This window comes from Barbus barbus (genome assembly GCF_936440315.1).
Source record: "Barbus barbus genome assembly, chromosome: 17".
Lineage (NCBI taxonomy): Eukaryota > Metazoa > Chordata > Actinopteri > Cypriniformes > Cyprinidae > Barbus > Barbus barbus.
The window spans coordinates 31,083,172-31,109,735 of NC_136745.1; the positions used below are offsets into that span (position 1 = coordinate 31,083,172).

The window sequence follows — 26,564 nt, forward strand, 5'->3', positions numbered from 1 at the left end:
TTTGCAAATAAACTTTTTGTAAAATATTTTTGTCGTTTTTCCCTGTAACATGATCAAATTCAAAGCGCACGCGCGGATATCTGTGGGCGGGGCCAGAATGTTGTCACATCCCTGGCCCAATGAGCGTTCGTGTCAATGGGCCAATCAGCGGGGCGTTCTGAGCGTCTCGGCCAATAGAAATGCAGCTGGTGTTCAGTTTAAATCCAGGCGGTTGAAAGAGCAGGAACAGACGCGAGCGCTCGTTGGTCATCATGCAGGTATAATAAACAATTATTAATCATCTCATTTAAACATAAGCGCGTATATATGTGTGTTTAGAAGGTGTCAGTATTGCGCGGTGACTAATCTAAATCAAATTAAAGTCTTTCCTGTCATCGTCTAGCTACGATACCGAGTGCTAAATCCTCTCAGACGTTAGCTATAATGTATTAGAGATATGTTTTAATATTTGTTTTGGTTAGCTGTTGTGTGTTTTATTGATGTAACTTAAGTGCTTTATTCATCAGTGTGTGTTGAGTTTGAGACGTGTTTGTGTTTTTATCAGAATAAAGAGAACAGGGAACCCAGAGCTCTGCAAACACAGGTAACGTGAAGCTAACGCTAGCGTCTCATTTCTCTCTCGTTCACTACCGAGTGCGCTTCACAGGGATCATCTGTGTCTCTGCTGATCGCTGTGTGTGTGTGTTTGTGCTGCAGGTTGCTGCTGTTGTTCCTCTCAGAGTCGGTATGAATCCAGACACACACGCTGTTACAGGTACCAGCTCTAGAACCACAAGCAAACACTCTTTATAAACGAGTTGTTTAGTCATATATGTTGTTGATGGTTGAAAGAGCGTTGCAGGATGGTTGTGAATGTGTTCTGAAGTCCATGTGATCCTCCTTCAGTGGTGTTTGGTTGTCTGGCCAGTGAACTCTGAGTGATCTCGGTTATAGATGTGATCTCACTGCTAATAGACACATGCTAGGACTCATTTATTGCATGTTTTTCTGAGATTTGATTGATTCAGTCTCTGGTCTTCTTTCAGGTCCTGGGAGAGTTCCCGTGAAGTCAAACACAAAGTGAGTCTGTTGCAAATCTAATTTCTTTTTATCATGGTTTTTATTCCTGCTGAAGATCGTGTGAATCCAGAATTGTGAGTGCTTTCATCCTCCGGTTTAATGTCTTGTTTTCCAGTACAGATAACTAAACATCCTTCAGTCGAGACACAGATTGACTGCAGATAAGAGGAGAAATTGATTAAAATTAAGTTTGCGCTTAAAAAAAGCGCACATATCTGTTGTTGTGGTCAGAAAAACCTGATTTATTGACCGGTTTTGCTGTTAAGCACAAACTCGACTCCTTTTGGTGGGTTTTTTCTTCTTTCTGGAAACGAGACTTAATGTTATAGTTCATCTCCAGTGATTGATCTTGATTTAAGGATGTTTAGATGTTTGTGCTGGAAAACAAGACCGAAGCCCTGAGGAAGAACATCAGTGTTTATTCCCTGCTGTTCTCTTAACTCCAGGAAGTTCTCCATCAAGGACTTCGACATCGGCCGCCCGCTGGGGAAGGGCAAGTTTGGTAACGTGTATCTGGCGCGCGAGCGGAAGCTGAAGGTGATCGTGGCTCTGAAGGTGCTGTTCAAGTCTCAGATGGAGAAGGAAGGTGTGGAGCATCAGCTGAGGAGAGAGATCGAGATCCAGTCTCACCTCAGGTGCGTTCCTGCTGCTTCTCCTTCCTTCAGACGCTCTTCAGGATCCTGCAGGAACTGTCTCTTTCCAGTAGGCCTGCAACAAACCATTAGTTTGAGAATCAATTAGGAATGCACCAAAATAAATTCTTGGCCAAAACCGAACAAAATGAAACACTGGGCCGAATGCAGCTTTTTTTTCCCCGCTATGTATTTTGCCAGCTTTTCACAGCCAAAATGTGCCTTTTACTGTTTTGTCTTTCGTTTTAAAGAGGAAATCAAATACAAAACAATTACAAATATATATTATAACATTCTAGCAGGTATTATACCAACAAAGCACAATTTAACAATAAGTTGGTGTAATCTATTTGCCTTTTTTTGGTATCTAGTTTAACTTGGGGCTGGGTGATATGAGCAAAAATTCATCTGTGTTTTTTTTGGCTGATTTGCAGTATATCTAGGTATTTTGTACGAGGATTAAACGAATAAAGTGAATGTAGCCATATATTATGTCCAAAAAAGGGGTTAAAATCACTTTACATTCCAACATTGCAATCTAAAAACGAAAAATAATGCTTTTAAAGCAGAAGTTAAGTTTATTAAAATGAAAATATAAGCACAGACTAATTGAGTAAAAAGGCTATTTTGATTACCCCATTACACTTTACAGTTAGTGCCATCATACATGTTACGGTCCCTGATATAGATGTCTAGAAGGCAAGAGGGACACATAACATAATAGACGGACAGCGACTAAAGTTTCCCAATCATTTATTCAAACATAAATTGCTCACAAAAATAACCAAAATAACAGAGACGGTCGGGGGGCCCAGTAACAAAGAAAAGAATAAATAAACTAACAAAACAAACTGGGCCTCCCCGCTCCAAACTAAAATTACAAACAAAGAAACAAAAAGCACGTGGCGACGTGGCGGTAGAGAAAACTGAAGCTGGTGGAGAGAGACCGAAAGCGTCCGCCTCCTTCCTCTTTATAGCCTCGTCTCCCCGGCTCAACCAATAAGAAACTAGAATAAAAAAAAGATAATAACAATAAGCACTCATGTTCATTTGAGGACTCTGGGCTGGGGCGTACGCGAGGCGCGCGTAACACCCCCACCCCCAGATGGTGAATGGTGGGCCAAAAAAAAAGGGAAAACCACCAATCACCATGTAACAACACGCGACAGTGCATCTGCCAAAACATTATTTTTGCCGGCTATGTGTTTTATTTCTAGATTAAAAGCTTGAACAAACAAAGCCCATCTCATTAGGCGCCGATTGGAATTACGCATTTGATGAATAAAAGTGAGAGGGTTGTGATCTGTATAAACAGTAACCGGACGCGAGGAGGAACCAATATAGACCTCAAAATTATTAAGGGCCAAAATTAAAGCAAGAGCCTCTTTTTCAATCGTTGAGTACGGCTTTTGATGTTTTTGAAACTTTTTAGAAAAATAGCACACAGGGTGCTCAACGCCATCAGGCCCATCCTGCAACAAAACAGCACCTGCTCCCGCATCACTAGCATCAACAGCTAGTTTGAAAGCACGGTCGTACACTGGGGCGGCAAGAACAGGTGCATGCATCAGGAGGGCTTTAAGGGACTCAAAAGCATGCTGGCATTCTGGTGACCACTTAAACGCGGTTTTCGGACTCAGCAGGTCAGTGAGTGGGGCAACCACAGAAGAAAAATGTTTACAAAAGCTACGGTAATACCCCGCCATTCCCAAGAACCGCTGTAATTCGCGACGAGTGGAAGGAACTGGGAATGACGTGATGGCCTCAATTTTTGCATTTACCGGCTTTACCATGCCACCACCCACAATTTTACCCAGGTAAACTACTGTTGCTTTAGCAAAATCACATTTAGCCAAGTTAACAGTTAGATTTGCCTCAGCCAACCTCTGAAAGACCTGCTTTAACTGACAGATGTGCTCATCCCATGTTGCCGAATGAACTACTATGTCGTCCAAATATGCCTCACACCCCTGCACCCCCCCATAAAACGCGGTTAACTAGCCTCTGAAAAGTAGCAGGGGCATTGCGTACCCCAAAAGGCATTACAGTATACTGTAAAAATGCATCAGGGGTAACAAACGCACAAATTTCTCTGGCACGCGGAGTTAAAGGCACCTGCCAATACCCTTTAAGGAGGTCTAACTTTGTCACAAAAGCTGCTGACCCCACACGGTCGACACAGTCCTCCATGCGAGGAAGAGGATGACAATCAGGCTTAGTGACATTGTTAACCTTCCTAAAGTCTGTACAAAAACGGTCAGACCCATCAGACTTTATAACGAGAAGACAGGGCGAACTCCATGAACTAATACTGGGTTCCGCAATACCATATGACAACATATAGTTAACTTGGTTTTGGAGGCGCTGACGTTTTTCAGGGTTAACACGATAAGGGTGCTGTTTAATCGGTGTATTGTCACAAACATCGATGTCATGCTGCAGTACGTGTGTTTGGGATGGCACATCTGAAAACAACGATAGATGATCATTGATTAACTGTACTATATCTGTGCGCTGTGTGTCAGAGAGATGCAAGAAACAAGAGTTAAGATCCGCAAGCATCTCAGAATTGTTTAAACGGTCTTGAGCTGTAGCAACTGAAGGACTCTCAATATCACCACCAACTTCAAGAGCAGACAATGACTTACAGACCTCAAGGACAGTTTCAGCACCGGATGGCAACACAGACAGATCATGTACCTGCAAAGGACCAGACAAAAACGAACACACAGTTGGAGAACACTCAGCATTGGACAAGGCCAGGACTGTGTTCACATCACCAGAGCTGGGTTTGTTCAACTGCTCACGATCATAATAATGTTTAATCATATTGATGTGGCAAAGTCTGCTACGACGGGCACGGTCAGGAGTAGCTACAATATAATCCCTGTCACTGACTCTCTTCTCTATGACATAAGGACCACTATAGCGTGCCTGAAGGCTGGAACCAGGTATAGGTAAGAACACCAGAACTTTATCTCCAGGCTTAAACTGTCTTACCATAGCCTTTTTGTCAAACCAGCCTTTCATCTTGGACTGAGCAGCAGACAAATTTTGTGTAGCCAGCTCACAAGCACGATGTAACTTGTAGCGAAAAGAACTGACGTAATCAAGCAAATTTTGCGATTTAGACTCGTTCAACCAATCCTCCCGAAGCAGTTTTAAGGGACCACGCACATTATGAGCAAATACCAAATCTGCTGGGCTAAAACCAGTAGACTCTTGCACAACTTCCCGAACTGCAAAGAGCAGAAGATGTACGCCATCATCCCACTCTTTTCCAGATTCAAGGCAATAGGCACGGAGCATGGACTTAAGGGTTTGATGAAACCTCTCCAGTGTGCCCTGACTTTCCGGATGGTAAGCGCTTGAAAAACAGTGGGTGATGTTCAGTTGATCGGCCACCTGTGCAAAAACACGAGACATAAAGTTTGTCCCCTGGTCAGTTTGAATTACCTTAGGGAGTCCAAACAATGAAAAGAACTTAACGAGTGCTTTTACAACCGCAGGTGCAGTGATTTTACGCATAGGTATAGCTTCAGGAAAACGTGTTGAAGCACACATAATGGTCAATAAGAACTGGTTGCCAGATTTAGTACGAGGCAATGGACCCACACAGTCTACAATAACGTGATCGAATGGGGAATCAACAGCTGGAATAGGATATAAAGGGTATGATGGAATAGGTGGGTTTGACTTTCCAGAGATTTGACACGTGTGACATGTTCTACAATGTAGCTTCACATCCCGTTTCAACCCTGGCCAAAAAAACTGGCGCAAAACACGATTATAAGTTTTCGTAACGCCTAAGTGACCAGCTAAAGGAGTGTCATGTGCCAGGCTGAGTATTTCATTTCGAAACTTGTTTGGAACAACAACCTGTGTTACAACGCTCCAGTCATCTTGTGTAGATGCATAAGATGGTGTCCACTTACGCAGCAGGACATCATTTTTAAGAAAATAGCCAGAAGCCATGTCTGCAAGCTCTTCTTCAGAGACAGCCAATTCAAATAAAGAGGAGAGTGACTGATCACGCTTCTGCTCAGAAATCAAGTGTTTCCGGGACATGTGTGCGCTACCAAGATTCTCCAATCGCTTCTTCGGTTCCAGCCCAGTATGGAGCGAACTGTGCACGCCATCTTCACATGACGCTGTAGGATCAGAGACTATATTTGGAAGACAAGCAGCAGAACTACTATCAGGGAATAACTTAGAATCTGTGTCAGGATTTATCATAAAGCTACCCTCTAAACCATCATACTCTAAAACATTAGCTTTTGCCATAGCCCGTGTAACAGCACACACGGGAAACACTGTAGGGTATTTAATCTGCAATTCATCTGGGCCTTCAGATACAAGGGGCACAGTAGTAACCTCAGGATTTACTAGAATTTTACCTCCAGCCAAATCGTTACCTAAAAGGAAATCCACTCCTTTAATGGGAAAAACGGTGCACACAGCCACCGCAACTGGACCAGACACCAAGTCTGACTCGAGTTGAATAGAATGCATGGGCAAGTTAACAAACTTCATTCCAAAACCCTGCACCAATTCACCACAGTTTAAGGAGGTTTTATCTGAAAGAGCCAACACACTTTGAAGAATAATGGACCTAGAAGCAGCAGTATCACGTAAAATAGTTACCGGGACTTTTATGCAGCTACCAGGCAATGAAACTGTACCCTTCATAATAAAAGGGGAATAAATGTCCAAGTCCATACATTCAGATAGAAAGGATTGTGGTGCTGTAGGTGTTTTAACCAGCGCAACTGCCTTCGGTTTCTTTTTATTCAACAGAAAACAACTATTGATTAGATGGCCACGCTTTTTACAATAAGCGCATACAGGCCTCACCTTAGCTGTACCGTCTTTACAGCTTACATGCTCACTAGAGTGAACATGCGTGACGGGACCACGCTGTGACAGAGGAAAAAAAGGCTTTTCAAAGCTCTCTCTGTGAATTAGAACATATTCATCAGCTAGTATAGCAGCAGCAGAAACATTAGTGACTTTTTGTTCATTTAAGTATGTTGCAATTTTGTCTGGTAGACAATTTTTAAATTCCTCCATGAGAATTAAATCACGAAGCTGCTCAAAGTTCTTCACCTCTTGTGCAGAGCACCAGCGATCAAACAGTACCATTTTCTCACGGCCAAACTCAACATAACTCTGGCCCTCGACTTTCTTGTAACGTCGAAACTTTTGCCGATAGGCCTCAGGAACCAACTCATAAGACCTTAGAACTGCAGACTTCACCTGGTCATAATCCAAGCTTGCCTCAGGTGAGAGAGAAGCATATGCCTCCTGGGCTTTACCCGTAAATACACACTGCAGAAGAAGAGGCCAAACCTCTTTAGGCCACTTTAAAGTCGTTGCTACCCGCTCAAACAGTACAAAATATTTGTCAACGTCTCTCTCAGAAAAAGGCGGGATTAACCGAATGCATTTATTAACATCAAAATCTGTCTCCATAGTAGCAGAATCCCTGCTCAGCTGTCTAGCCCTAACACGGACTGAGTCACGTCTTCCTGTCTCCTCTATTTCAAATTTACGTAGCTCAAACTCATGCTGGAGCTCTTTTTCCTTGAGCTCCAAGCGCCGCATTTCCACCTGTAGCTCCAATTTACGCAGCTCAGTATCGGGATGCGCAACAGCATGAGAAGGAACAGCGCTAATGGGAGGAAGGAGTTTTCGTTCAGCTAACACCGTGTGCAATTGATACTTAATATCTTGCTTTTTATCTTGTTTTGAAATAGGCACTTTGTAATGAGCAGCAATAGAGAACAGATTATTTTTAGTGCATTGTTCAAATTCTTTCAGGCTCGGGTGAGCCACAAAGTCCTCTAGACTAAATTCCATAACGAGACTAAAAAACACGCAGTCAAATTCAAAAAGGAAAACACTTAATAGAGAACAAAAAAGACTGCGTCAAGCCTCAACCAGCCAACAGCAAAATACCAAAATAGCCACAAAAACCAAAATACACAATAGCCTATTGCATGGGAAATGCACTGTGAAGTGAAGTGGTGACTCAAAATAGTGCACAGCATCAACTAGAAGCAAACCAATGCATCCCTCTACCTGTGTTTACCTAACAAAAAATAAAAAATAAAAAAAATTCTCACCTATCTCACTCAACCCCTAATCTTCACGCAGGTTCTGCGGCGGGTTCTTATGCACTGCAAACCAGTAGGTTTGTGAGGCAATCTACAATAGACAACCACCCAAAATCCTACGGACGTGCTCCCAAGATAACTGCTTTCGCAGCTAACACTAACCGCTCCCCCACGACACTATTAACACAAAAAAGTCAGGTGAAACCCAAAGGGCAGCACCTCTTCAGCCTAGCAGGGGAGCAAAGGCTGCTATACATAAAAAAAAAACGCAGTACACGAGACAAAACACTTCACTCACCTGCATTTCCTACGAAAGCACTCTATATAAGAACGCCAAAAAAAAAAAAAAACTAAACACGCAACGTACTCCAGCGCGCACGCGTTCGTTTATAATGCGCCGCACGGAATACCCGATGACTGGAAAGCCCCTCATAAACTACGTCGCTACAGTTCCGCCCATTCAAAAATAGATCAAAAGCTTGGCGCAAATAAGGAACAAAAAAAAAATGACGAGCCCCCAATTATGTTACGGTCCCTGATATAGATGTCTAGAAGGCAAGAGGGACACATAACATAATAGACGGACAGCGACTAAAGTTTCCCAATCATTTATTCAAACATAAATTGCTCACAAAAATAACCAAAATAACAGAGACGGTCGGGGGGCCCAGTAACAAAGAAAAGAATAAATAAACTAACAAAACAAACTGGGCCTCCCCGCTCCAAACTAAAATTACAAACAAAGAAACAAAAAGCACGTGGCGACGTGGCGGTAGAGAAAACTGAAGCTGGTGGAGAGAGACCGAAAGCGTCCGCCTCCTTCCTCTTTATAGCCTCGTCTCCCCGGCTCAACCAATAAGAAACTAGAATAAAAAAAAGATAATAACAATAAGCACTCATGTTCATTTGAGGACTCTGGGCTGGGGCGTACGCGAGGCGCGCGTAACAATACACATCACTTACTTGTAGGTTTAAAAGTCTACACGCGTCACATTTATTTTCCAAGTACAAATATTTCAGCAAAATGTATATTTTAGTCAGTTATTGCGCTCCTATTTCATTGAGCTCCGTCTGTTTGGTGGCGGCGCTCGTTCAGTGAAGTGTGAAGTTTAGCAGAGAATCTCAAAGCAAAAGCTCATGCTCTTCTGACAGCAAAATGGAAATATTTCCATGGCTTTCTAACATTTACAGATGGAGAATATACCTGTGAAATGTAAGTTATGCATGAAGGAAAACAGCACATCTCAAACGCATTAAACGGCGCGTCTCTGTTAGCGGTACACGCAGCCTTTCTGTCAGAGCATCTGATGGGATGAGCGTGAGCCGCTGGGTGTTTTGGGGGCCTGGAGAACTTTCGACATGCCCGGACATTTGTGCTTTTTTCAGTTGCTTAAAATATAAATGGCTAAAGTCTAATAACACTGTAAACAGCACAAACTGGGCTACAATAATATGTTAGCAGCATTTTATGTACATGGTTGGGTTTTTGAGAAATCAACGTTTATGCGTGGTTAGTGAAAAACAAAAATTTTGAAGTCACTGAAATAAGGCCATAAAACACATACAGAACAATTGCTCACAAGACTTCTGAGAACTGGATCTTGTAGCCTAGACTTTTTGCTTCAAAATATGTGAAAATCTTGTTTATTTGCTCACAGAAACATTGATTTAAATTTTTTAAAGACATGTTTTGTGATTGAAAGCCAATATGTGAGGGAGTGGTAATGGGCTTGAATATTATGTGATTTTCACCTGAGAGACAAAGGGCCCTCCTGATGGCCCCATAATCGGTGTGACTGAGGCAGGGAAGAGAGAATGTGAGATTGAAAAAATGGGTTTTTAAAATTATTTGTATTTTATTTACAACACTGTATAATCAAAACATACATAATGAAGGTCAAAGACACATTATTGCGCGCTGATCTAACCACAGAGATGTGAACAGACTTTGACTCATTCCTGCAACAGATTCTGTTCAACAAGTGAAACAAAAATAAATCCTACCTGATATACGTGTTAAGTGTTTCTGCTACTTTCCATAGATTCAATAAGAAAAAAAACATGATCGGTAGTCAAGGATCTTGTTTTAGTATAGAATATCAGTGTAGTTGAGCATCTGATGTTGGTACATTTATGCATTTAGCAGACGAAAGCGACTTGCATTGCATTCAAGGAACAGTTTTTACCCTTTTATCAGCTCTTGCTGGGAATCGAACCCATGATCTTGGTGTTGCTAGCGCCATGCTCTACTATTTGAGCTACAGGAAAGCTTACAGCGCTCTCTGAGGAAAACATCTTGAAGAGACTGAGATTCAGCAGGTGTCTGATTCAATAAAATACAAACAACCAAAAAAAAAAAAGAAAAGTATGCTAACAAATGTTTTATATCAGGAGCATCTGTATGTGTGTGTGTGTGTATATATGCATATACAGGTCCTTCTAAAAAAATTAGCATATTGTGATAAAGTTGATTGTTTTCTGTAATGTACTGATAAACATTAGACTTTCATATATTTTAGATTCATTACAACACAACTGAAGTAGTTCAAGCCTTTTATTGTTTTAATATTGATGATTTTGGCATACAGCTCATGAAAACCCAAAAAATCTCAAAACATTAGCATATCATGAAAAGGTTCTCTAAACGAGCTATTAACCTAATCATCTGAATCAACTAATTAACTCTAAACACCTGCAAAAGATTCCTGAGGCTTTTAAAAACTCCCAGCCTGGTTCATTACTCAAAACCGCAATCATGGGTAAGACTGCCGACCTGACTGCTGTCCAGAAGGCCGGCAAAAAATCTAAAAAAATTTGCATATTTCATCCGACCAATAAAAGAATGGCCATTATGTTCATTTATGCACTCAATACATGGTCGGGAATCCTTTTGCAGAAATGACTGCTTCAATGCGGCGTGGCATGGAGGCAATCAGCCTGTGGCACTGCTGAGGTGTTATGGAGGCCCAGGATGCTTCGATAGCGGCCTTAAGCTCATCCAGAGTGTTGGGTCTTGCGTCTCTCAACTTTCTCTTCACAATATCCCACAGATTCTCTATGGGGTTCAGGTCAGGAGAGTTGGCAGGCCAATTGAGCACAGTAATACCATGGTCAGTAAACCATTTACCAGTGGTTTTGGCACTGTGAGCAGGTGCCAGGTCGTGCTGAAAAATGAAATCATCATCTCCATAAAGCTTTTCAGCAGATGGAAGCATGAAGTGCTCCAAAATCTCCTGATAGCTAGCTGCATTGACCCTGCCCTTGATAAAACACAGTGGACCAACACCAGCATCACTGACTGTGGGTACTTGACACTGGACTTCAGGCATTTTGGCATTTCCCTCTCCCCAGTCTTCCTCCAGACTCTGGCACCTTGATTTCCGAATGACATGCAAAATTTGCTTTCATCCGAAAAAAGTACTTTGGACCACTGAGCAACAGTCCAGTGCTGCTTCTCTGTAGCCCAGGTCAGGCGCTTCTGCCGCTGTTTCTGGTTCAAAAGTGGCTTGACCTGGGGAATGCGGCACCTGTAGCCCATTTCCTGCACACGCCTGTACACGGTGGCTCTGGATGTTTCTACTCCAGACTCAGTCCACTGCTTCCGCAGGTCCCCCAAGGTCTGGAATCGGTCCTTCTCCACAATCTTCCTCAGGGTCCGGTCACCTCTTCTCGTTGTGCTGCGTTTTCTGCCACACTTTTTCCTTCCCACTGAGACTTCCCACTGAGGTGCCTTGATACAGCACTCTGGGAACAGCCTATTCGTTCAGAAATGTCTTTCTGTGTCTTACCCTCTTGCTTGAGGGTGTCAATGATGGCCTTCTGGACAGCAGTCAGGTCGGCAGTCTTACCCATGATTGCGGTTTTGAGTAATGAACCAGGCTGGGAGTTTTTAAAAGCCTCAGGAATCTTTTGCAGGTGTTTAGAGTTAATTAGTTGATTCAGATGATTAGGTTAATAGCTCGTTTAGAGAACCTTTTCATGATATGCAAATTTTTTGAGATAGGAATTTTGGGTTTTCATGAGCTGTATGCCAAAATCATCAATATTAAAACAATAAAAGGCTTGAACTACTTCAGTTGTGTTGTAATGAATCTAAAATATATGAAAGTCTAATGTTTATCAGTACATTACAGAAAATAATGAACTTTATCACAATATGCTAATTTTTTGAGAAGGACCTGTATATATGTGTGTGTATGTTTTGTAGCCATAGACTCATGCATGCTTTGTATTATCGTAAAAAAAATATTTTGAGGGAAATCCAGCGTGTCGTCTTCCAGAAACGAACAGTATAGCTGTGATGAACTCTTCACTCCTGACTGTGTGTTTGTTGTTGGGCGTCTCCAAGCGCGCGGGTCACGTGGTTATTTACATGTGAACACGAGGGGGCGGGATCTCATTAGAGATAATGAGTTAAACTGGACAGACTGAACATCGTGTCGGTTTCATATGGATTACTTCATCATAGAATATTTGTTCGATATGATTTACTTCATTTGAAAGAAGACACTTCAAGCTTTCTATAGAGATAACTCTCATGTCTGTGTTGAGTATTTGCTGAGTTACACTTCAATTTAGTGACGCGTTTCTGAAAACAGTTTGCGGAGACAGAGAAGACAGAGAGCGCACCTTGTTTTTCTTTATTATTCAAAAGCACAAAGTTTAGTTATTATGACTGTATACAAATAAAAGTAGACCCCTTACAGATTCGAATGGTGTCTCTTATCTGAACGATCAAAAATGGCAGAGTAATTCAAGCTCATTTCTGCCTTATCAGGAAAATCTGCCACAAAACACGTATACGCGTTTGTCGACCCCAGAGGGAACTCTGGGACTATAAACTGAAACTATAGGCTACTATATATAGCCCTTCATATAAAGCTTGTCACATGTTTAGAACAAATTGTATGAAGCACTTTTTCCGCAGCAGCTCAGTCTGTGTCCTCCCTAGATATCTTTTCAGATGCACTCGTACCAAACTACTGTAGGCTATATCGATATTAATGGTTTGCTTCATACCGTATCACTTATAAAAAATATATATCGCTATATCTTACAAACTCAATGTACCGCCCAGCCCTAGTTTAACTAGAGGGGTAATAAAGAAAGTTACTTGAATCATGTTGTAGTTACAGGGCTCCAGACAAAAAAATCGAGTAAGGAGCCATTGGCTCCTATAAAAGAAAAACTTAGGCGCCAAATTATTTTTTTAGGTGCCACAGAATAAAAGTGGTTTATTTTATTATTATCATTTTATTTTTCCCCCCTATTTTAACATTTCAATCATTTTGTCATGTGTTTGTCTTATCTTTTCTAGGCTTTATCAGCATTTTAATCCATCTTGTAGATGATCAGGTCAACCGAGGGACTAAGGTTCACTTAAAGTGTGAATTAAATGTCTTTTACAACTTGAAATATACAGTCACAAAGAATTGTTCGTTACACAGAATCTGTACCAATATCATGGACCATAAGCATCACTTGGCAACTGAGTGCAGTGCATCCTATAAATGTTGTCACGTCTTTCACACATTCAGTCTGTTTTTCTTCATTAGTAAAATGTAATTTTATAGGAGGAGTTGAATCATGTACAACACAATAAGTAAAAATATTAATATGCAACAGCGCATGAATATAGCAAAACGCTCCTCTTTATAGTTATTTTTCTAGCTGACTGATGAGTTTATGGACACTGAGTGGTTATTCTGAGGTAAATGTATTACAATGCAATGTTTACAAGCTTTATACATTTCCTCAGTTTGAAACAATGAGCTTTTACATAAAACATTTCAGTAAGTTGTACTATAGGCTTTCTTATTGCCTACCTTTTGATCATGTTCATTTCATACTATAGTAGTAAATCGAAATATATAATGGGTTCACTTGCTGCTTTAACTGAGGTGCTAAAGAGATCGCGCCTGAGCATTAAGTGCGATACTCTCCGCTCGCGCGACCCGGACGCATACACGGACCGTGTGGACGCGGGGTACTGCTGTTTATATTACCCACAGTGTGTGCTTGTGGTCCGCATTAAAGAGCACCCAAACCGCATCATTTGAATTTCCTAGCATTTTAAAGCTGATACTTTGTTTATTAAAAAGTAAGACAGCACAAAGCTTTTTGCGATTACTGGATGGCAAGTGCGCTTCAAATAACAGGAAGTCCATGCATTAACAGAACACAGCATATAGACTAAGATCTCGATAAGAAGATCGACCGGGCAAGTGTAAATGCATCTGGTTGTTGAAACCACATATGGTAATTTTACTCCTCCCATAATATTAAAATAATAGACGTGTGAGAGCGTTTTATAGCCTATATGGCATGTTATAGTCAGATATGACAGCGCAAGCATCACCGCGGATGAGTAGCGGAGTATTTCTTCAGCAAGCGACGTGCAAACTGAATGAACCTGAAAGTAAGCCGCAGACGCTCAACACACAATCTTCTTCATTAAAAGTAGCGAGACTAGCCTATCTTTCCAGTGCTGATGCCGCGCGCTCTCTTGATATTGAAATTAGCTGATAATTAATAAAATTATCCATTGCTTTCATTGCCGTGAACTCCGTTATATTTGCATATGAAGCGGGAATTGAAGAACGGATTTATATCCGTTTTGCGAAGACACATTTATGTGGCCAAGTGTAAATGGGGAAACGTTTTAACAAATCATATAGATATACGATCAGAGAAAATGCATGAAGTGAGCAGGTGTAAACAGGCCCTTTCAGGTCTCTCTCACTGCGTTCAGCAGACTGTGTGCGGCAGAGACCAGGACTGTTTGAAACTCTTTTCAGTAACTTTGATGCGCATCGTCTTATGTAAGTTTATTACGTGAACATGACAAAAGATGTGAGCGCAAAACAATCGGGAAAAAAGGGAAAAAAGTCCTTTCATGCAAATTATATATAGTCGCCAGTGGCGACCTCAGCAAAAACTTCACTCGCAAATTAATATTTTTGATCGCAAATGCGACCATTTTAGTCGCAGTTTGGAGCCCTGAGTTAAATTTTCAAATTGACTATAGTTAAAAATTGAGAATCGGTCAAACGTTCTGAAAAAAAATCTATTTATTTTTTTGGCCATATTGCCCTACTACTCAACAACAAATGTCAAGTTGCAAGGCCCCCCCCCCCCTCAGTATTTGTGTCTTGTTTTCCAGTACAAATATCTAAACATAGTTAAATCAAGACGCATTTCCTGGAGAATCAGAATGAGTGCAGATAAGAGAAATTGATCAAAATTAAGTTTGCACATGTCGTTGAGCTCAGAAAAACTGTTTTTTTTTTTTCTGAAAACAAGACTTAATGTCTTTGTGCATCTCCAGTAGACGTATCTTGATTGAAGAATGTTTAGATATTTGCACTGGAAAACAAGACCGAAATCATGTGGTTATATTTTCAAGTTGACTAGTTAAAAATCGGGAATCAATCAAACGTTCTGAACTTTTTTTTTTTTTTGGATAATGTTGACTAATCGTTTCAACCCTACTTTCCAGGCATCCCAACATCCTGCGCTTCTACAACTACTTCCAGGACAGCGCGCGTGTGTTTCTGGTGCTGGAGTACGCTCCACGAGGAGAGATGTACAAAGAACTGCAGCGCTGCGGACGCTTCGACGATCAGCGCTCCGCCACCGTGAGTCTCACTACAGCTGCACCATTCATCCCTGAGATCGCCGTCTCCGTTCAGACACCCACAACATCTCATTTCTAACAGTGCTTCCACTGGCAGAGCGGTGCATTATGGGATTGAGAGTAGTGGTCGACCGATTTTTTTTTTTTTTTGTTTAGTTTTTTTTTTTTTTATATTTATTAAATTTTTTTTATAGTTGCTGATGCTGCTATCTTGGAAAGCAGGGTGGCCGATATATATCCGATATAATTTGTTAATTTAAGAAATTTGAAATCATTTGAACATTGATTTAAAAAATGTGTACAATAAACATACTTGTACTTTAGATGACAAGGTATTTTTCACACAAATATTTAATAAAAATAAAGTTATTAAGCACTAACTAATGGGAAGAGAAACTGTTAACGACGACCGTGAACTAGAGGGAGATTGAGAGCACTGTGTGCTTGGGCGCTGCAGCTCTCAGCACTGTCAAAATAAAAGTCCTGCCTCAAACGCATCGGCCAAACAGAAAGACTTATCGGCCAATGCCAATATTTGAAAAATGCCAAATATCGGCCGACTATATCTGTCGACCACTAATTGAGAGTGGCCGAGATCAAAGGTTGGGCACTCCTTGACTTTATGCAAATATTGAGTGAAAAACGCCGGGCGACAACCAATCACTCAAACAAGGTGTGAACATGGTTTTCAGAGGCGTGCTCTGCCCTAAAGCAGTGGCTTTGTAGCGTTGCCAGCAGTGCTATATACTGATTTGATGTTGTAGTGGAAACACCGTAAGTAGGGACGGGTATCGTTAACACTTTATTGATACTGCTTATCGATACTATTTGATGTGAAAAGTTATTTTATTACTGCTGAACTTTAGCAACTGTATTAAAGTTCTTCAGTCAGGAGCTGGGAGTTATTTTTGTTTTATTTTATTAACATTTTAAAGGAATATTCACCCATAAATGAAAATAGTAATTTACTCAAGTTGTTTTAAACCTGAATAAGTTTCTTGTTAAACACACAAATTATTTTGAAGAATGTGGGTAACCAAACAGTTACAGATGAAATATTTAACCGGCAAGGCATTAAACTAAAGCACACATAAATAATGTATTTTGTGAATGTGAATAAGTGCAGTGCTCTACCGCTGAGTCAACATTTGATGTGAATGTCTCGCGAGTTGCAGCTGGAGACAGGAGACATGGTAAATAGGCTACAGTGCATTGCTGGAGGTAGATGTTGTGTTAGTAAATGTTTGTTATATTACTGGTGTTGCATCCTTGGTTCACTGTTACACTACTGCATATATTGCATCTGACACTGGTGTGGCTTTTAGTTTTGTAATGTGAGCCCACACTTCTGAGTGTTTCGCTGATTGCGTGCAAACATTGATGTCTATGGTAGTGATCAAAATGGAGCAAGTCATCTTCTGAATGTAACTAATGCTTCAAAAAATAACTGTTTATATGCGCACGAATAATGCGATTATTTCCAATAATCAGAGTAAGGGCTTAATCGCATTGATGTTTACATGTCGAGCAAAGCTCTTCTCCACTCCTGTTTACATGCAATTTACATTATTCTTATTGTTCGCTAAGAATTGTGGTTAATTTTTTACTGCCGTTATTCACCCCCCCACTGCACAGCACAGATGATGGACTCAGAAAGAGCAGGGCAATTAGTTTCATTCGTTCATGTCACGAGCACATGCGTACTTTGATCAGAGCAGCAATACTGCTTTTAATGTGTTTACATGCCTGTATATTTGGATTCAAATCAGCGTACGTCACCTATGTTAATACGATTATGCTTGTATTAAGATCACACAGTAATGTGTAAAAACAATCAGGTCATCGGCGCACCTGCAGGCTTTTGTTATGGTGCATAATCTACATTAGCTCTATTGTTTATAATACATTATATATTTTAACAGTTTTGTTCAATAAAACCATATGATTTCTTGCTTTTGATACTTTATTTGAACTCATTATTATTGCATCATTGCTATTATATATGTATTAAGTCATTTTAAAAGCCATTGTTCACTTACATCTATGTATTACCACAAAACAATTTATTATAATTATAGGGCCCTATGAAATCTTTTATTTTCAAATTCAGTTTTTTCCATTTACATTTTTCTATACTGCTTTAATGGTTAGATTAAATTTTATTAATCAAAAAGCCTGTCTAATTGAGTTTTACATTTTTTTTTATCTTTACCAAATTCTGTTTTCCATTATTTTCTGGATACCATTAAATTTCAATAATCAAAAGCATCTCCAATTAATTGAATTTACATTTAAAAAAGTTTTTTTTCTCTCTTTTTTTGTTTTGTTCAGAAATACTGCACATTTACGTTTTTCACCTAAATAAATTCTGGTAAATAATATTTCTGGTAAATACTCCTTTTTAAAAAGTGTTTTTTGATGATAAATTTATTATTATTAGACTAGAACAGATGGATATGTTGTCATTCTCACACTATAACACTGAACTGATTTCAGTGATCTGGATATGAGATGAACACGTGCTTCTTGTACTCTATGCTGCACTGTACTTTTGCTTTAAAAAAGGATTTCATAGAAATTTGGATTTCATTTGGTTTAATAAAATATTCTTAAGTAAAATTGTAGATTCTTTGTGGGAAATTAATCATTGAGATTAACCGATTAATCGATAAATTAGTCGACAGATTAATCGAAATAAATAGTTGTTAGTGGCAGCCGTATTCAAATGAAACCCTTTTAAATGGACTGCAGCAATGAATATTTTGTGAGTCACAGGAACCCACTCATGACGTCTGCTCTTGTGTTTGTAGTACATGGAGGAGCTGGCGGACGCGCTTCTGTACTGCCACGAGAAGAAGGTGATCCACAGAGACATTAAACCTGAGAACCTTCTGCTGGGATACCGAGGAGAACTCAAGATCGCTGACTTCGGCTGGTCTGTCCATGCGCCCTCTCTCAGGTAACACACACCCATAATGCACCAGGACCCCTCTGTTCTGTTCTTCATCAGAGTCTGTCGCGTCTCCAGTACACACTTCTGAACATCCATAAATCAAGATTAAAGTTATTAAGTTAAACTTGGACAATGCTTATGTTTTTGTAATGTTATTCAATACTGTATAGCAAACTTCAGCAATTATCATGAAAATATACTAGCATGTTCCAAATTAAGATGCTTCACTTGAGATGCAAAATCACGTGTTTTCTTTTTTTTGTTAATATTTGTTCTTGTTTTAAGCATAAACTCACTTCATTTTGATGCTTTTTCTGAAAACATGACTATCTTTAGTCAAGCATATTGGATCTTGATTTAAGTGTGTGTCTCTCTCTCTCTGTGTGTGTCTCTGTCTCTCTCTCTCTGTGTGTGTGTGTGTGTGTCTCTCTGTGTGTGTGTGTGTGTGTGTGTGTCTCTCTCTCTCTGTGTGTGTGTGTGTGTCTCTCTGTGTGTGTGTGTGTGTGTCAGACGGCGGACCATGTGCGGGACTCTGGACTATCTTCCTCCGGAGATGATCGAGGGTCACGCTCACGATGAGAAGGTGGATCTGTGGTGCATCGGTGTGCTGTGTTACGAGTGTCTGGTGGGAAACCCTCCGTTCGAGACGGCCAGCCACACAGAGACATACAAGCGCATCACTAAGGTCTGTCTGCTTTCTCTGAAAATACCTCCGCTGTCTGCAGAAACACTTCAGGCACTGGGGGACGCTTGCACTCAAATATTCTCAATATTAAATTGCTTCTAATAAATTCTTAATGTTCTCAAGTGCAAATTCTTAAGATTTCAAATGTTTTCTTGGAACCAAAATTATTACTTTTCTAAAGAAAATGGTCAATTTAAAATGAGGTCCCCATTTGGCTCTAAAATGAGTTTTATAGAGCCGAAAGTCACGTATGATGACTGATTATTGTTCACTTTATTAATCTTTGTCATGTCACTCGTGCACATCTCTAGTAATAGTAATATGTATTATATGTAGCTAGAGTTTTGTTGTAATGTTTAATACACATTTATGGGAATTTAAATATTTAGCATCTTCCAAGCGTTTAAGACAAGTTGGAGGTTATACTAACTTTAAGAAATGATGTATGATAATTAATAGTAATGTTGTTTTTAATTTTATTTTGTAGCACAAACAGCAGTCTTTAGTCGGCAACAAAGAAAATGACTCTAGAGAGGAGTGTTTTGCTATATACAGTGCCCTCCATAAGTATTGTAACAGTAAAGACAAAATTGCTCTGTTGGCTGTGGAGTCAAGACATTTACAAATATGATTAAAAGATGAATATGAGACAAAACTACAGAATGTCACATTTTATTATTGGGTGATTCAACACATAGATGTTTTAGCAGCTAAGAAGTTCAGCACTTTTATAGTTTCATCTCTCTATCTGATGTGAGCAGAAGTATTGGGACAGTTCCTCTCAGGTCTTTCTAAGTGATCAGCTGTGTCCTGTTGCATTAATTCTTCAGATATTAAAAGCAGGGAATGTGTCGTATCAGTTATATCCATCACGTCTGTATTCTGAATCTTGCATTCGATGATGACACACACAAACCAGGATGAAGACGAGGGAGCTGACTTTGAGAGAAAAGCAAGCAATTTGGATGCTAAAAGAAAAGAGGAAGTCAATTAGAGCTCTAGCAAAAACAAAGGGCATGGAGAAATCAAGAGTTTGGAAACCACCAGAGACAGCATAAACCAACAACGACCTGATCGGCTGAGAAAACAACAGTAGTTGATGACAGACAAATCATAAAAGCTGTGAAAATGAATCCTAAAAGACATGTCTGTAAAATCAGCAACAACTTCCAGAAAGCTGGGGTGATGCTCTGACAATCTACTGTCCTCAGGAGACTTTGACACAGAATTACAGATGCTACACAGCAAGATGCAAACCTCTGACCAGCACCAAACATAGAAAGACAAGAGTAGAGTTTGCAGAAAAGCACAAAGGTGAGCCAGAAGAGTTTTAGAACTGTGTTTATGGACCGATGAGACAAAGATGAACCTTTATCTAAGTGATGGGAAAACACTAATGTGGAGAAAACAAGGGACCTGCAATGATCCCAAGCATACAGCCTCATCTGTAAAGCATGGTGGAGGTGGTGTCATGGCATGATGACAGTAGCAGAATGAATTTGGAAGGGTACAAAACCATCTTGCCTACCAATATTCAAGAAAATGCCACCAGATTCATTGGGAAGTGCTTCATATTGCATCAGGACAATGACCCAAAACACCCTGCCAGTTCAGTCAAGGAGTTTATAAGGGCAAAGAAATGGAAAGTGTTAGATTGCCCAAGTCAATCTCCAGATTTAAATCTGATTGAACATGAATTTCAGCAGCTGGAGAGGAGAGTAAAGGCAGAAACTCCCCAAAACAAGCAACAATTGGGATTGTCTGCATTAAAGGCTGGGAAAAGTATTTCAAAGGATGAGAGCAAGAGTCTGGGGATGTCTATGGGTCACAGACTCACTGCTGTGATTGTGTGCAAGGGATCTGCAACTAAATAATAGCTTTTCATCTTTTATATCTGCCTTATGTTCAACTGTCCCAATACTTACAGTTGGGCAAAAAAGTATTTAGTCAGCCACCAATTGTGCAAGTTCTCCCACTTAAAAATATGAGAGAGGCCTGTACATAGGTCTGTACATAGGCCTGTACATAGGTCCACTTCAACTATGAGAGACAGAATGGGGGGAAAGAATCCAGGAAATCGCATTGGAGGATTTTTAATGAATTAATTGGTAAATTCCTGGGTAAAGTAAGTATTTGGTCACCTACAAACAAGCAAGATTTCTGTCTCTCACAGACCTGTAACTTCTTCTTTAAGAGGCTCCTCTGTCCTCCACTCGTTACCTGTATTAATGGCACCTGTTTGAACTCGTTATCAGTATAAAAGACACCTGTCCACAACCTCAAACAGTCACACTCCAAACTCCACTATGGCCAAGACCAAAGAGCTGTCGAAGGACACCAGAAACAAAATTGTAGACCTGCACCAGGCTGGGAAGACTGAATCTGCAATAGACAAGCAGCTTGGTGTGAAGAAATCAACTGTGGGAGCAATTATTAGAAAATGGAAGACATACAAGACCACTGATAATCTCCCTCGATCTGGGGCTCCACGCAAGATCTCACCCCGTGGGGTCAAAATGATTACAAGAACGGTGAGCAAAAATCCCAGAACCACACGGGGGGACCTAGTGAATGACCTGCAGAGAGCTGGGACCAAAGTAACAAAGGCTACCATCAGTAACACACTACGCCGCCAGGGACTCAAATCCTGCAGTGCCAGACGTGTCCCCCTGCTTAAGCCAGTACATGTCCGGCCCGTCTGAAGTTTGCTAGAGACCATCTGGATGATCCAGAAGAGGATTGGGAGAATGTCATATGGTCAGATGAAACCAAAATAGAACTTTTTGGTAAAAACTCAACTCGTCGTGTTTGGAGGAGAAAGAATGCTGAGTTCATCCAAAGAACACCATACCTACTGTGAAGCATGGGGGTGGAAACATCATGCTTTGGGGCTGTTTTTCTGCAAAGGGACCAGGACGACTGATCCGTGTAAAGGAAAGAATGAATGGGGCCATGTATCGTGAGATTTTGAGTGAAAACCTCCTTCCATCAGCAAGGGCATTGAAGATGAAACGTGGCTGGGTCTTTCAGCATGACAATGATCCCAAACACACCGCCTGGGCAACGAAGGAGTGGCTTCGTAAGAAGCATTTCAAGGTCCTGGAGTGGCCTAGCCAGTCTCCAGATCTCAGATCTCCCCAAAACATCACTGCTCTAGAGGAGATCTGCATGGAGGAATGGCCCAAAATACCAGCAACAGTGTGCGAAAACCTTGAAGACTTACAGAAAACGCTTGACCTCTGTCATTGCCAACAAAGGGTATATAACAAAGTATTGACATGAACTTTTGTTATTGACCAAATACTTATTTTCCACCATAATATGCAAATAAATTCATTAAAAATCCTCCAATGTGATTTCCTGGATTCTTTCCCCCCATTCTGTCTCTCATAGTTGAAGTGTACCTATGATGAAAATTACAGACCTCTCTCATCTTTTTAAGTGGAAGAACTTGCACAATTGGTGGCTGAATAAATATTTTTTTGCCCAAATGTATGCTCACATCAATGAGTGGCATGAACTCTAAAAGTGCTGTTCTCTTTATCTGGTAAAACATGTATGTGTTGAAACGGCTAATAATAAAATGTGACATTCTGTAGTTGTGTCTCATATTCATCTTTTAATCATATTTGTAAATGTCTTGACTCCACAGCCAACAGAGCAATTTTGTCTTTACTGATCCAATACTTATGGAGGGCACTGTACATATACTAGACTAGATTATATATTCATTATTATTATTGAACCTGTCGTCTTCATTAATGTTTGTATAATTCTGTGATGGAAAGTTATCTCAGCCGCTGTTTAATGTTTTTCAACAACAAAGGTAGTTTATATATTTGTACAACTTTATTTCAGTGGTGACTTATAATTTATTAATGTATTAAGTTTAGTTTCTTTTTTGGGGGGTAAATTATCTCTTTAATCTTGGGTTGATAATACACCAAAATGATTTACCAAAATGAAACCGTTTAATCCCAATTTTTTAGATGTCATTAGTAATAGGGATGCAACGATACCATTTTTTCAGAACCGATCCGATCCTGAAAATTCGGAGTATCTGCCGATTCTGATCCGATACCAGCGCAGTTTTATTTATTTAAATTGATGTAGAATTTCTATACTTCCGTGTGTTACTCTTCTCTGTGTTAAACACAATCTACTACATATTGATAACTTAATTTTAATTAAAAATAACAAATGAAAAAATATATAATCAATCTATGACAAAAATACTATTATAAACTTGGTTTATAATACAGCAAAAGATACTCTATAAAATCATGGGTGCACAATAATTTTATAAAACCTAGTGAAACATTTTTATTTACAAATAAAAGTGAATAAGTGTAGGACTGAATCTGGTGAAATTACACACATTGCTCTTTGAATTGTTGTAAAATACATTCATGAAAAAACAAGCAAATACATTTATATATAAATATATAGGCTACTATAAAATTAAAATGCATTTGTTTTAAATCTATAGCACAGTAATGAAGGCAGCAACATATGATAGATAGGACAGAACAAGAAAGTCTGTTAATAATCTTTCATTGCGCAAAAGTTTTCTACAGTCCATCTCTCTTCACGAGCGCACAGTAGCTGAGGTTTAAAACTGTTAAAAGAAAAGGCTTGATACACTCACGCACAGATTTAATACACTACGCATCAATATCTCTTCTCTTTGTACTTTGAATGTTTCTATGTGGACTCAGAGAGCTGCGTGTCGCTTCAAGAGCATCGTTCAGCGCACGGGATGCTCATAAGCGCTTTCTGCTGCTATATAATGGAGCCTTACTTATAATACTTTTGCGCAATGAAAGATTATTAACAGTCTCTCTTGTTCTGAACGAGACACAGTTTGATCACTGAGTGGAGCGGCGGAGAGAAGAGTTTACCTGAACTTGAGTTTAAAGACTTAAATATTCATCTGTACCTCAGATTAAACTGTGGAACAGCTTCAGAACACTTGAATTATAGTGCACGGAAACTTTATGGTGCTTTCTAATGTTTTTGTGCTTTCGTGGGGCTCAACAATAACACAGAATAGTATACGCACAATATCAGATTTGGATCGGTCTCGTCTGACAGATACCTGATCCGCAGGAAATGACCGTATCAGAGCCGATACCGATCCTGAGTATCGGATCGATGCATCCCTAATTAGTAACCCTTTTTTTTGGAGAAGTGTGTGGAAAACCGTGTTTTATGGTCTGTCACAATGTGGCCGGTGGGATAATGTGTACTGAACGAACACAGTTCTCCAGTCATAAGTTATATCTCAGCCCAGCTATTTTAAACTCTATTTGATCACTTTCTATGGCTACTATTATGCATAAAAACCCTGGTACAACACTGAAAGGAATACTGAGATAAAATTAAACACACAACCATCAACATATTTCAAAATTGGTACTTTGTAACATGTATCATAAAATGATGTTAGTGCTACCAGTATTACATCATCAATATTGTAACTAGTTTCTAACATTTGATTGTAATATGTGAATTCGTATATTAATACTAGACTCCTTAAAGATAATGTGGCCCAAAAATCTTTTAACATACTTCACTAGGCTTTTGTTTTGGAGCTTTGATGCAGTCATCTCAAGCTGCAAACAGGAAATAACCTGCTCTGGTCATGTGACAATCTGCAGTAATCATGTGAAACTGCACACATTTCATTGAGACCCTTTATTTTTTCCCATATTTGCAGGAAATGCACTAAAATATCAGTCAGTAAGGTTTTTAGAGCTTTATAATTTTTATTTTTACGGTCGCTATTGTGAGCGATTGGTTCAGAATGTTCTCTCCAGTTTTAAGGAGCATATGAATAAAATAAGAACTGTTTGAGAATGCAGAATGTTCCTAACTCTGAAGTTAGCTCGAGCGAGTCATGTTGTGTGTTTGTCTGCAGGTGGATCTTCAGTTTCCGAAGCTGGTTTCTGACGGCGCTCGTGATCTGATCTCTAAGCTGCTGCGTCACAGTCCAGCCATGCGTCTGCCGCTCCGCAGCGTGATGGAGCACCCCTGGGTCAAAGCCAACTCACGCCGGGTCCTGCCGCCCGTCTGCAACACACACCACTGATGCACTCTGCTCAAGGACCTGTTTGAGACACGCAGGGCTGCTGATCTGAGCTGAATGTTGCACTGTGCCTCAAACATCGGCTGTGTGTGTGTGTGTGTGTGTGTGGCAGCTTTAATTGGTTATGAACTCATTTAATTTACCATTAATGAGGCCAGATGTAAATGTCTAAAGTTTGTTCCTGTCTTGTGTAGCTGTTCTATTCATGTTTTATCATCTATCTTATACTGAACCTATTAAATAAACACATTTTAAGTGTTTGTAGTTTTTGATTTGCACAAAGTGATTGTTAAACTTCAGGTTTAATGTAGCTTTCTGTATCAATTTCTTTTGAAAACAGCTGCATTAAACGGTTGTTTTAACGTCCATATTGCTCAAAGTGTAGTAGTAATTGAGTAGTTTTTAAAGTTTGTGGTAGTAATTAGTTGCTGACTAGTTCCTGGTTTGCTTATAACTACTGGTCAAATAACTTAAAGGAGTAGTTCACCCAAAATTGTCATTTCACTTTCGTGTTCAAACCTGTCGAGCACAAGATATTCTGATGAATGTTGGGAACCAAACAGTTGATGGTAGCCATTCAATTCCATGGAATTATTATTTGTTCATTCTATGGAAGTCAATCAGAATGATTTAAGAGTTGGTAAACTACAGAATTTATTTTCTGGTGAACTCTCACTAACTTGTGTATATTTTTGTTCTTATTGGCAAAGCTTGGTTATTAGAAAAGGCTAGGAGCTATTTTTACCAGTAACCAGTGTTAGGATAGTTACTCCTTTCAAAACTAATGTTACGTTACTTACTCTTTGGCAGTAATTAGTTCCACTACTAGTCAGACATGTTCACAAGTCTCTGAGGTCCAAGTCACGTCTCAAGTCTTTGTTCTATTCATTAGCAACAGTTATTGAGGCTAAATCTGTCTTGAAATACTGATTTCACTATGATTTTCTCAGAAAAAAAACTTACTGTAAGACAAATTAGAAAAGGTGTCCATTTATTCTCAGACAAAATGCTGCACATTTCTTTGTAAAATTAAAATGTCAAACAAAACTAAATTGAAATTTTAAAAGAAACCCCAATCAATCAAAAAACACAAATGAAAGAATTCTCATTAAACAAAGGCTTTGTGCTCTTTCTCAATTTAAAATTAGAAGCAACCTCTGCATTTTAAACACAATCCAAACATACATCCAGCATGTGCAGTTTTTAATCTTGTATAATTGTATTGATTGTATCATTTCGAAATTTGAAGCAAAAACAAAATGGTCTGACTTTAGTTTAAAGTATTCTGCACGAAACACACCAGCAGACGGGTTCTCTCTGCCAGCAGAACAATTAAACATCGTTTCCTTAATTACAGCTCTGCAGTTATGAACACTACTTTAATATGCATTATAC

At 39.7% G+C, this 26,564-nt stretch overlaps 1 protein-coding gene across 1 annotated transcript; it reads left to right on the forward strand.

The window, feature by feature from the left end:
* Positions 1-65: 65 nt before the first annotated feature.
* On the forward strand, positions 66-26,251 carry LOC306882921 (aurora kinase B-like). Its single transcript, XM_079437924.1, has 9 exons — positions 66-257; positions 545-583; positions 697-754; positions 1,026-1,059; positions 1,506-1,694; positions 15,306-15,444; positions 18,254-18,402; positions 18,907-19,081; positions 25,002-26,251. Exons 1-9 carry the CDS (start codon positions 252-254, stop codon positions 25,170-25,172), a joined length of 960 nt encoding a protein of 319 aa, XP_079294050.1. The 5' UTR covers positions 66-251; the 3' UTR covers positions 25,173-26,251.
* The last annotated feature ends 313 nt before the right edge of the window (positions 26,252-26,564 follow it).